General features: G+C 36.2%; 3 protein-coding genes and 2 pseudogenes across 3 annotated transcripts; 3 read left to right on the top strand and 2 right to left on the bottom strand.

The window, feature by feature from the left end:
- LOC104771354 (alkaline phosphatase D-like) lies at positions 349 to 3,092 on the bottom strand. Its single transcript, XM_010495872.2, has 7 exons — positions 2,685 to 3,092; positions 2,061 to 2,471; positions 1,841 to 1,981; positions 1,637 to 1,744; positions 1,313 to 1,541; positions 674 to 928; positions 349 to 577 (listed from the first exon to the last, which is right to left on the bottom strand). Exons 1-7 carry the CDS (start codon positions 2,802 to 2,804, stop codon positions 495 to 497), a joined length of 1,347 nt encoding a protein of 448 aa, XP_010494174.1. The 5' UTR covers positions 2,805 to 3,092; the 3' UTR covers positions 349 to 494.
- On the top strand, positions 3,271 to 5,694 carry LOC104772714 (annotated as a pseudogene).
- LOC104772715 (glutathione S-transferase T3-like) lies at positions 6,097 to 7,005 on the top strand. The gene has a single exon (XM_010497297.1). The coding sequence runs from the start codon at positions 6,097 to 6,099 to the stop codon at positions 7,003 to 7,005; it is 909 nt and encodes a 302-aa protein (XP_010495599.1).
- LOC104772716 lies at positions 8,167 to 9,014 on the top strand. Its single transcript, XM_010497298.1, has 3 exons — positions 8,167 to 8,488; positions 8,627 to 8,755; positions 8,884 to 9,014. Exons 1-3 carry the CDS (start codon positions 8,167 to 8,169, stop codon positions 9,012 to 9,014), a joined length of 582 nt encoding a protein of 193 aa, XP_010495600.1.
- Positions 10,636 to 11,836, bottom strand: LOC104771355 (annotated as a pseudogene).

Here is an 11,836-nt window from a genome sequence, read left to right on the forward strand (position 1 = left end):
TTCAAAAATATCCAAAATTCTCAAAATACTCATCTCATATAAGTTATTTATATGTCACATAGTAAAAAAAAAACATAAGGTCATTGAAGTAATTTCCATGGAAGTCAGTAGAGATATAAATAGCACAAAACATTCCATCTTTCTCATTAGTTCACATACTCATTTCAATTTTATATGCGAAAGCAAGCAAACAAAAACAATTACATTCAAACGCAAACAAAAAACAAACATGACAAAGATTAACATGATCAAAATTCATGTCTAATTGCATTTTTAAATAATTATTTCTTTTATGTGGGGTTTGATCAAAACCAATGTCTCCATAAACATTATAATCTACTTGCAAAATAATCACGAAATAGCCTAGCCCGTGCTTCATAGACTGATACAGTTTATAAGGTATAAAGATGTACATACTGTTTTGTTGGAGCAAAAGGTGTTAAAAGCTCAGTGACGAAAAAAATGAGAAAAGGTTTACCGAAACAAACCAACAATCAGTCAACCTTGCATTTATAAACGCAAGCTGTTATGGTCAGTACAACACCAATGATCAATCCTAATAACGCCATTGCCAAGACTGTTGAATCCAACCAAACAGTGTATATATCAGTACTCTGCAGCATTTCTTTCACCCGAACAAGAGTAATAATACCAGTAAGGAAGAATGACATACCAGCAATGGTGAAGTAGATGAGAACTGCCAATCGGTATCTGGTTGTTCCTGGTAAATCGATCTCGAGCGTGCAATGTCGTTGGGACTTTCCCTTTGCGGTTGGATCTGTCAAGATATTTGGCCCTCGTGGTTGTAGCTCAGGTAAAGAAACATTTGTGCCTAGTACTGCGTGTCCGTTGACATCCCTGACCTCGAGCCTTATGGTAACCGGATTTGCATTCCAATCTATCGATATTGCTCCAAAGTTTTGTTGCCCTGCAAGTAATTTTAAGATATTGTGACAAATGTAATCCTCCAAGGGAGTGCCATGTTATATAAACAACAGCTACAATGATAATGTGCAATGTTTTCAGTCTGTTATTAGTTAAACGTAAATCGACTGGATAGATGATAATAACCAATACATGAAAACACTATCCTCGTTGCAATTCACCCAACCATGAAAGCAGCTAACGAAGCTGCTTTCAAACCTACTCACAACAGCTACAATCTGTTATATTCAGTCCTAGGCTAGTTAAGGTTTCAGCAGCTGTGCTTTTTGTATAGTAGACTCTTTGCTTATAAATAGAACTTTTGGATAGCAATGTAAGATGATTGTTCAGAAAAGAAAAGAGTAACGGAATAAGTTGAGAATAATACCGTATGTACATGATTTGAATTTGCAATTTTCATTGATAACTCTCATCGTGCTTGGTGTATACCAGAAAAGAAGCCTAACGATGGGGCGCAAGGGGTGAGGGATAACTTTCTCAACATATTGTACTAGACCACTAGAGGTAACATCATATAATGGGTACCCAACAGAACAATCATATCTAGTGATTTCTCCAAAATGCACATCTCCACTGATGAATATAACTCCATTCCTCTGTTAACGTCAAAGCAGCAAAGAATTAGCGCGAACGAGGAAAAAAGAAAACTGACAGTTGGGAAAAAAAAAATTACTGTCCGACAGTCCCGTACCTTAGTGTCGGATATCAGTTGGAAAAGACGTTTTCTTTCCTTTGGAAAACGGGCCCATGATTCCATATAAAAGAGAGGTCCAGTGGTAGCAGATATATTTGATATCACCTGGACAAGTCAAGAAACCATTTTATTGGATTGGATGACCAATGCTAGATGGAATAAGACACTCAGCTTCATCAACTAAAACAAGATACAGAATACCTGAACGGAAGATCCTATTATAGTGATTTCGCTCCGCGGACCTCTCAATTCTTTTTCGAGCCATCCCCACTGAGTTTCACCCAAGATACTTCCATCACTTGGCAAAGGGTCTCTATGGTACCTAGTATCTAAAACTATAACCTGCAGAAGAAAATTTTCAGTAGACTTACATACAAAAAACTCTTCACTAAAATCTTTACAAAAAGAAGACAGGAGGAACCTTGACTTTACGGTTAGGTGGACCATAAGTATAAGATGCATAAACACCAGCTTGCTTTCTCCTAGGACTATCAAGAGGCTCATCCAAGAAATCAAGCATTAGTTTTTGGTTACGGACTTTATGATCAAACTCTTTTCCAGCGTCATTCAAGCCGTAATCATGATCATCCCAAGTGCCAATAACCTTGGCATTTCTATGAAGACGAGAATAGCCAGGAGTAGCCTTGGCTTTGGCGTATCTTGATTTCATTTCTTCCTCTGAAGAAGGTATAAACCTCGGTGTGTTCCTCCACGGCCCAAAGGTTCTCTCTTTCCCAAAAACCTTAAGTGGTCTTTTGATATCTCCATAGATGTTATCACCCAACCAAATGAACAGTTGTGGATTAAACTTGTTTATTGCATCCCATACTGGCTAAATGTAGCAAAAACCATATATAAAAAAAAAAAAAAATCATGAGATCGAACAAAAAATCGAATCTTACATACCAGGCGAAACGCAACACAGTCCTAACACAAAATTGGGAATACTTACTAAAATATAATCTCCAATTCGAGTTTCACTTACAGAACTGTCCTAACACATAATAAAATTGCGAATCCAGAGAGAATTGTACGATTGGTTTACCTGTGGAGCGCTTTGATTAGCACATGAACCGAAAGCGATTCGAGTGATTGGAGACTCTTGTGCTGCAATCGCGGTCGTAAAGAGCAACGAAAATAACCACAAGGAGGAGAGGGGGTTCATGACGACGTGGTGGGATTTGGGAATAGAGTAGAGAACCCTAGAAAGCAACCATGGAAAGAGGAATGAATCTTCAAGTTTTGTGCCTCGCCCCGGATTCAATTCCGGCGTTTTTCCAGTTACCGTTGGGAATTTTGATACTAAATTAAACTTGGTAACTTTTTAGGTTTTCACAGAATTTTTCTAGTTTCTTCTGATACCTTAGCTTACATTAAATTAAAATACCATTACTTATTTTGCTCCTATGAATTTTCTGTCTTCTGGGAGATGTCAATCTTCTTTATGGGTGATGCAAAATAATTGAAAACGTATCTTTGAATAAATCTCTTTGCAAGAAAAAAAAAATGAAAAAAATCTCATAAGGTCTTATCAAAATAGAATTGTAGATTTGTTAACATGTGCAATAGTTTAGATTTTTATAAATACATAATTTTTTTGAATAACAAATATCTACTATATATATTTGGTAATGGGTGCCAAATGTCATCGTCGCAGTGCATCTCCACTTCATTCAGAGTTAGAAGCATTATTATGGGCGATGGAGTGTATCCGATCCAGAGGGATTGATTGCCGGAGATTCGAGACAGGTTCTGCAGAGTTGTTAGCAATGGTGCAAGTTCTGGAGGAGTGGCCGGCCTTCTCAACGCTTCTGGAGGAGTTTCAGGTACTTAGGGCATGATTATTGGGGGTTGTTAGGGGGGGTTTTTAGATTTTTGGTAGGTTAAAAATAAATCAAAAGTAAAGAAAATAGAGTAGAGACTCTCTTATATAACATACTGAAATTAATCTTAAGAGACGCAATGTGTCCATTTATTGTTGGTCCAAGAGAAAAATAGAGAAGGGAATAAATTTTTTTTTTCCACGATTTCTTTCTTTCAATTTCTTTCTTTCTTTCTCTCTTTCTCTCGTTCTCTCTTTCTCTCCCGATCAAAGTGTCGATCCGCCAAAGGAAGAGCTGGTTTAATCGCAGGCTACAGATTGAGGCAAGTTGAATCGGCGGAGATGTCATCATCGTGACGGTAGCGGTGGCGATTTGAATCGTCGTGGAGATTGTAGCGGTGGTGAATTGACGGAGTATGCGATGCAATCGGAACACCAATAATCAATTCGATTGAGAGGGTAAGTTTATCAGGGCATTAGTATGATTTTAGGTAAACTGTTAGGTTGATTTGATTTTGTTTGCTTGAAATTAGGGTTCTTTGTTCCTTGTTCGAAAATTAGGGTTCTTTGTTCTTTGTTCAAAAATTAGGGTTCTTTGTTCTATGTTTGACTGATATCGTAATTCATACTCCTTATTTCCAGGTTTCTTCTTCGTCTTTCAATTCTAATTTTTCTTCTTCTTCTTCGTATTGCAGAATCCTCTCGTTTCAGAGGATTGAAGGCACACGAGTTTACATTGGAATGCCTGTGAGTTCTTTCAGTTCTGGAATCAAAGGTTGTAGAGGTGATTGAGATAAGCTCAGACAGTGATGAAGAACATAGTTTAGTTCTTGTCCGAAAGAAGAAGGCTACTAAGAAGAAATCAACCACTTACACATCTGTTCTTACCGCTAGAAGCAAGGTATTAATTTTGCTTTGTGAAGTGATGATTCTTGGTTTTGAAAGTAAGAAGATGTTTGGTCTGTTCTAAATTATCTCTTTTTGTTTCTTTCTTTTGATTTTTCAGGCTGCTTGTGGTATAGAGAAGAAACAGAAAGAAGTGATTGTTGATATCGATTCTGCTGATGCTAAGAATGACCTTGCAGCTGTGGAATATGTGGAAGAGATCTACCGTTACTACAAGTCTGTTGAGGTTAGTATACTATTTAGTCTTATATAAATCATGAATCTTTCCTTGTAGAGTGAACTTGTTTTATTTAAAGTTCTCATTTGGATTGGCAGAGTGAATGGAGACCATGAGATTACATGCATTCACAACCTGAGATTAATGAAAAGATGAGTTGATTCTGGTGGAGTGGTTGATAGATGTACATGTCCGATTCGAGCTAAACCCAGAGAAGTTTTACCTCACTGTTAACATTCTCGATCGGTTCTTGTCAGTTAAGACAGTACCTAGAAAAGAACTGCAGCTAGTTGGTCTCAGTGCTCTTCTCATGTCTTCCAAATACGAAGAGATCTGGCCACCACATGTAATAGAAACAGATAACTCTTAAATCATTTGTAGCTTCTGATTATGATTCTTCTTGTCTTCAGCTTCTGAATTATAATTTTTTTTGCAGGTGTCGGACTTAGCTGATATTGCAGACCATGCATACAGTCACAAACAGATTCTGGTGATGGAGAAGACTATATTGTCTACTCTCGAGTGGTAAGACAATGGTTTTAGAGTTTCTTCCATGGTTTTACATTACACTATATATAACATTTCAACAGGTCTCTTTTTGTCTTCAGATGGAGAATATGGTACACTATTTGGCGGAGTTAAGTGTGATGCATTACGATACTACGATAATGTTCAGTCCATCTATGCTAGCTGCTTCTGCAATCTACGCAGCAAGATCTGCTCTACACCAAAGTCCCATTTGGACCAACACTCTCAAGCATCACACTGGCTATTCCGAGACTCAGCTCATGTAAGTAAACAAACCTCTGTCAATTTCTTCATATGGGTTTTGTATATGTGGTTGGATATTGATTCTTTTGTATGAAACAGGGACTGTGCAAAGCTATTGGCGTATCAGCAATGGAAGCAACAACAAGAAGGGAGTGAGCGTCTCTTACTGAAGCAGTTAATCATCTCCCATTTCCCAAAGGTAAAGTTTGAAACCCGAGAAAGTTGGAGAATCCTACAAACCAACGGTAGAGTCCTTGTTACTCTTTACCTCACACACACTTTATTTAATGCTAGTTAAAGTATGATAGTGAGTCATTGATGTTTGTTGGTTGGTTGTGATAAATGTGTTTAGTACTTGTTAGTGTAGGTATTAGTCTAGTCAATCATTATTGATGTTATTATTTGAAGTGTGTGTGAGTTGGTTGTGAAGATGTTTAATGTTTGGTTGTTGTAGTTTAGGGAAGACTTAATTACAAAATTTAAACCAACTAGTTGTAAAAGTAAAAATAACTTACACCTTATAAATTCATTGTCTTCCTCTTCATAGTAACTAGTAACTTACACCAACTAGTCTCTTTGAATCTCTTTTTTCTCCTTTAACACCTTTGAATCTTCGTTCATAGTCTTCCTTATAAACTCGCAAATGAATCTCTTCTAAACCCTTTAACACCTTTCAGTCTCGTTCATAGTCTTTCTTATAAACTTCTTTGAATCTTTTTATTCTCCTTCAACCCCTGTGATATGGATTCTGACGACTACATGAATCCATATCATCCCTCCTCTAGCTATATGAATCTGTTACAAAGTCAGCTTGAAACTCAAAACATCGACAGTCCTTCTCTAAGTCCATGTTCTGAAACTCCATCTGAACCTGCATCACCTCAAGAAAGCCGCAAGTTAAGGCATGCTTGGTTACCAGCTGATGATAAGATGCTTGTCTCTGGTTGGCTCAACACCAGCAAGGATCCGGTAACTTCTAATCAGCAAAGACGCGGTGCTTTTTGGGGAAGGATTGCAGACTATGTTGGAAAGTGTCTGAATGCTGTAGGTCGGCCAAAGAGGGAGGCGAGTCATTGTAAGCAGAGGTGGGGGAGGATCAATGACTTGGTGTGCAAGTTCGTTGGTTGTTACGAGACTGCTACAAGAGAGAAGTCGAGTGGGCAGAGTGAAGATGACGTGATGAAGGTAGCACACAAAATATTCTCCAATGATCAAGGACATTGGTTTACCTTGGAGCATGCTTGGCGAGACTTAAGGTATGATCAAAAATGGTGTGCATCCATATCTACTAAAGGCAATGGAGTGAAGAGGGGAAGGGAGGATGCACATCCGGTGAATGACATCGATGGATCACAGCCACGTCCTCCTGGTGTTAAGGCTGCAAAGGGGAAGTCGAAAAAGAGCACTAGTACACAACCGGCTGTGGAGGAAGATGGAGGCGATTTCTTGGAGCTTCAGTTGGAACGTGTAGAGAGGATGTATGAGATGAAACAGAAAGATTTCACCTTGAAGGAGAAAGAGTTCGCTATGAAGAAGGAGCATATGAAGCATGTTATGCTTGAAAATCTGATTGCTAAGAAGGATTCACTATCTGAATCCGAGAAAGCTCTGAAGGACAAGCTAATTGATGACATGATGTCATCAAGTTGAATCCGAATTACGCTTGTGTTTTTAGTGTTCTATGTATTTGGTTGTTGTAGTTTCGAATATTGTTGTGTTCTAAATATGTTTGTGTTTTTTGTGTTCTAAGTATTTGGTTGTAATCGGACAAGCTTGTGTTTTTTTGTAATCGGACAAGCTTTATGTAATCCAAGTGTTTCTTGTTTTGGTGTAATCGAATTGTTTCTACTTAGTTTATGTTTTACTTAGTTTATGTTTCAGTTTGATTCAGTTTATGTTTCAGTTTGATTCAGTTTATGTTTTACTTAGTTTATGTTTCAGTTTGATTCAGTTTATGTTTCAGTTTGATTCAGTTTATGTTCTACTTAGTTTATGTTTTACTTAGTTTATGTTTTACTTAGTTTATGTTTTACTTAGTTTGACTCAGTTTTATTTGTGTTTTGATTCAATTTTGTTTGTGTTTGTGTTTTTGTTTCAGTGATGCTTCGTGACACCAAAAGAACAGCAAGATTATGTCATCATGTGACACCAAAAGAACAGCAAATGTGACACCAAAAGAAGGAAACATGTGATGGATTCGGTCAAGATTATGTATTTTCACCACATGTTTTCATCCCCGTGACACCATGTGAAGAGCAATAGGATTCACTTTTGTATAATTATGTACTTTCACCACATGTTTTTACGAGGGTTTTTGTATTTTTGTACATCTACCACAAGTTATCTTTTCATTTAAGACCACAAATTGTATTCAATATTTTCTATCCACATATTTATAGTTTCGACTGTCCCAAAATTTCCTATATATGTCCACTACTAGCACACAAAATATTCACACCAAACCAATGAAAACATAACTCCATCTCTAAATTCTAAACACCAAAACACTTTTCCTTTATTTCCAAAAGCTCCAATATGGCTTCTTCTTCTTCCCATAATGATGATGTTGATGATATACTTGATGAATGTTTTAATCAAACATGCGATCAAATCACCAATCATGTATGGCAAAATCTTCTTACTCCACCAATCCAAAGTCAACCACCACCTAAACCAAGAAAAAAGCGAATTCACATTGAAAGAAATCGAGAAGTCGGTCATGACCACTTGTGGAATGATTATTTCAGTGATGCTCCTACTTACCCTCCCAACATTTTCCGTCGCCGTTTTAGAATGAACAAGCCATTATTCATGCGTATTGTCGATAAGCTTGCAAATGAAGTTCCCTATTTTCAACAAAGAAGAGATGCTACCGGAAGGTTGGGTCTGTCTACATTGCAGAAGTGTACAGCAGCAATTCGTATGATGGCATATGGTTCTGCAGCTGATGCGTTTGACGAATACCTCCGACTTTCTCCAAACGTGGCGCTAGCATGCTTGGACAAATTTACAGATTCAGTCGTAAATTTATTTGGAGATGAGTACTTGAGAAGACCCACACCAGCAGATCTTCAAAGACTACTCGACGTTGGCGAGTATCGCGGATTTCCCGGCATGATAGGAAGCATCGATTGTATGCATTGGGAGTGGAAGAATTGTCCTACCGCATGGAAAGGTCAATACACCCGCGGAACAGGAAAGCCCACAATTGTTTTAGAGGCGGTGGCTTCGTATGATCTCTGGATCTGGCATGCTTTCTTTGGACTACCAGGTACATTAAATGATATCAATATTCTTGACCGATCTCCAGTCTTTGATGATATTTTGCATGGTCGAGCTCCTAAAGTGAAATACAGTGTCAACGGCCATGAGTATAAATTGGCTTACTATCTGACAGATGGTATTTATCCAAAATGGGCTACTTTTATCCAATCTATTCCACTGCCACAAACTCCAAAAGACGCTTTATTTGCGAGACAACAAGAAGCTGTGCGTAAAGATGTAGAGCGTGCTTTTGGAGTTTTGCAGGCTCGATTTGCCATAGTCAAAAACCCGGCTCTTATTTGGGATATAGTAAAAATTGGGAAAATAATGAGAGCGTGTATCATACTGCACAATATGATAGTGGAGGACGAACGAAATGGGTACAATCTGTTTGATCAAACTGAATTCACACAAAGGGAGTCAAGTGCTTCAGAAGTTGACTACACGCTTCCAACACCCATGCCTTCATGTGTCGCTACTATGCTCAAGAATCGAAATGATGTTCGTGATAAAGAGAAAAATAAATGCTTGCAAGATGATTTGATTGAAAATATTTGGGCAAAATTTGGAGCAAATCAGTATTAAAATTAATCATTCTCTCCATTTATAAATTGCACTTCTGTTGTAATATGTATTAATGTTTTTATTATGTTTTGTATGTTTGAAAATTAATTAAAATGCATTATTTTCTAATTTAATAAAATCTTAAATGTTTACACATTTATATCACTTCTATTCTAATTAAAATTTTTTAAAAAAAAATTTTAAAAATAAGAGACCCAAAATAAGAACCTATCAATAAATAAGAAAATTTTATCTAAGAGATCATGGGTTCTTATTTTTTAAAAAACACACAATTAATTCATATTAAATTTAACAACCCCCTACTAACATACTACCAATAAACTTGGTCTTAGTGCTTCAATGCCTTCCTTCACCCTTATCAAGATCCCAAGGACGTCCAATGTGAAGGCTGATTGCTTAGTTCGTTCTTCCAGAGACTTAGTTTCAGAATCTTTTTTTGTAAACTTTTTTCCTCCAGTTTGGGCAACCAATCGAAGAGTTTTATTTTAATTATTTAATGTGAAGTTGAAAAAAAAAATCTACTATATATATTATAAGATATTTTTTTTAAAAATAGTATGTATTTTATACAATATCCTACTATATTAATTGAGAAGTACAAAAAAGAAACTAACCTTAAAAAGTGTTAAAATTTACATTCAAATGCCATTAAAAATAGTTAAATAAAAGATAGAATCATTAAGGGTAATATTGATAATTAATAATTAATCAAGCCTAATTATCTAAGTAAGCAGAAAAAATCGCAGGTAACATGTCAATCAATCGTTTAACAGCTTAGATTTACCAAATCTAAATACTCTTAACAATAAAATAAATTACTAACCACAATAAGATTATACTCATAATATTTTCATAACCAAAAATAAAAAAAAATGTTTTATTGACAAAGTTTTTCAATAAACATTTTTAAAATATAAAAAGTATAATATAAGCAAGATGAATTTATAATCACAAATGATTATAAATAACATAATAACAAAATAACAAAATAAGTGATTACAAATTTACATATATAAAAACTTATGACCGCGGTTTACCGCGGGTTAGTAGCTAGTATGATATTAAAAAAGGATCAGTTAAAACAGTTTTTGTTTAGCATAAATTTTTAAAAATTATTTCCGAACAATTGTAGCTCCGGACATGATGAGTCATAAATATTTATGTACTAGATTTTAACCCGCGGTATATCGGGGACCTATATTTTTAGTTATATATAATTTATATTGTACAATATAGCTAGGGTTTGTTTGTGAGAATTTGAATATTTTTTTAATATCGATTTTTGGCATTTTTGCATGAAAATTTACACAAAATATAATTCAAAAATGTTAATATAGATATTTGAAGTATGTAATTTAAATGAATTATATATATGTTTGAAATGAAGAAAAATACAAAGAAATCTACATAACAACAAAAGAATCTTAAAAATAAAATAAAAGAGAAGAAAAAAAATACTATAGATGGATCAGGTGAGACACAAATATACAAAGGAATAAGAAGAACTCAAAAGAATAAAAATAATTATATGAAAAGAATTTGAAGTAAGCAATTAACTAGATAAAAGAAAGAAAGAAATGTCCAAACCCCCATATATCAATCATCTCAACGCATCATCAGAACAAACTCGTCGAAACTGAGAACTCCATCACCATTCTGATCATACCCACGAATCATACCCTTACAAGCATCAACGGTACACGACTCGCCGAGCCGACTTAATGTCCTCTGTAAACTCGCCGCCGTGATAAACTCTTCTCCCTCCATCACATACATCCCAAACGCTTCTCCCAGCTCCTTCCTCCTCTCTTCATCACTACCATCATCACCTTCCATAAGCTTCAAAAACTCACCAAAGTCAATAAACCCGTCTCCGTCAACGTCAGAAATCATCACCACCTCCTCTGCCTCACGTGAGGACAACGAGCCGCCTAAGATACTAACGCAGCTCTGTAGCTCCTCCCCGGAGATTTTACCGATCCATATAGTCAAACACGGTTCTCAGCTCGTCCACGTTTAACGAGCTGCTACCGCTACTGCTGCTGGTTCTTGCTTCATCTTCAAGCGTTCTTGAAGATTCTGACTTCTTCTTGGAATATTTCTTGTACAACCTTGACAATGGAGATTTCTGGTTCTTAGAAAGACTCATTTCTTGATTTGAATACAAATCTTGAATACTAAATGGTTCGATAAAGATTCTTTTAAAAATGGTAGGTTATATATAAAGATGAATATGTGAATGCGTGTTTGTGTATAGGTGGGGAGATTCTTGATTGTCCGACGGTTAAAACACGGGTTTGAAAACTTTGGAGAATTATTTAAAGCTAGAGGCGGTTGCGCGGTGGTGGCCGGGAAGTTTCCTCCGCAATGAGTGATGGTGAGGAAAGGTCAAGTTGACAACGACTAAGGGTAGTTTCGTAATAATGAGATGTAGCTTCCCCTACGTTACGTATATTGTGATGTAATATGGACAACATATAGATTAAGCAGTACTTGACTTTGATTGAGTGTACGATGTGTGGACACGTGTTTTTAGTTCTCAAATGTTTTGATTTTTCTTTCAAAGTTGTTAACTGTTAACCGTCATGAAGGTTCTTAATACATATGTATGTAACCGTCCAAATACTATTAT

This window comes from Camelina sativa, chromosome 20 (assembly GCF_000633955.1).
Source record: "Camelina sativa cultivar DH55 chromosome 20, Cs, whole genome shotgun sequence".
Classification (NCBI taxonomy): domain Eukaryota; kingdom Viridiplantae; phylum Streptophyta; class Magnoliopsida; order Brassicales; family Brassicaceae; genus Camelina; species Camelina sativa.

Coding starts and splice junctions, on each gene's coding strand:
- LOC104772715 (XM_010497297.1), top strand. CDS start 6,097: ATGGATTCTGACGACTACATGAATCCATATCATCCCTCCTCTAGCTAT.
- LOC104771354 (XM_010495872.2), bottom strand. CDS start 2,804: ATGAACCCCCTCTCCTCCTTGTGGTTATTTTCGTTGCTCTTTACGACC. Junction 2,472..2,684: donor CTAATCAAAGCGCTCCACAG/GTAAACCAATCG, acceptor TGCTACATTTAG/CCAGTATGGGATGCAATAAA. Junction 1,745..1,840: donor TAATAGGATCTTCCGTTCAG/GTATTCTGTATC, acceptor TGACTTGTCCAG/GTGATATCAAATATATCTGC.
- LOC104772716 (XM_010497298.1), top strand. CDS start 8,167: ATGCGTATTGTCGATAAGCTTGCAAATGAAGTTCCCTATTTTCAACAA. Junction 8,489..8,626: donor CATGATAGGAAGCATCGATT/GTATGCATTGGG, acceptor TTGGACTACCAG/GTACATTAAATGATATCAAT. Junction 8,756..8,883: donor GGCTTACTATCTGACAGATG/GTATTTATCCAA, acceptor GGAGTTTTGCAG/GCTCGATTTGCCATAGTCAA.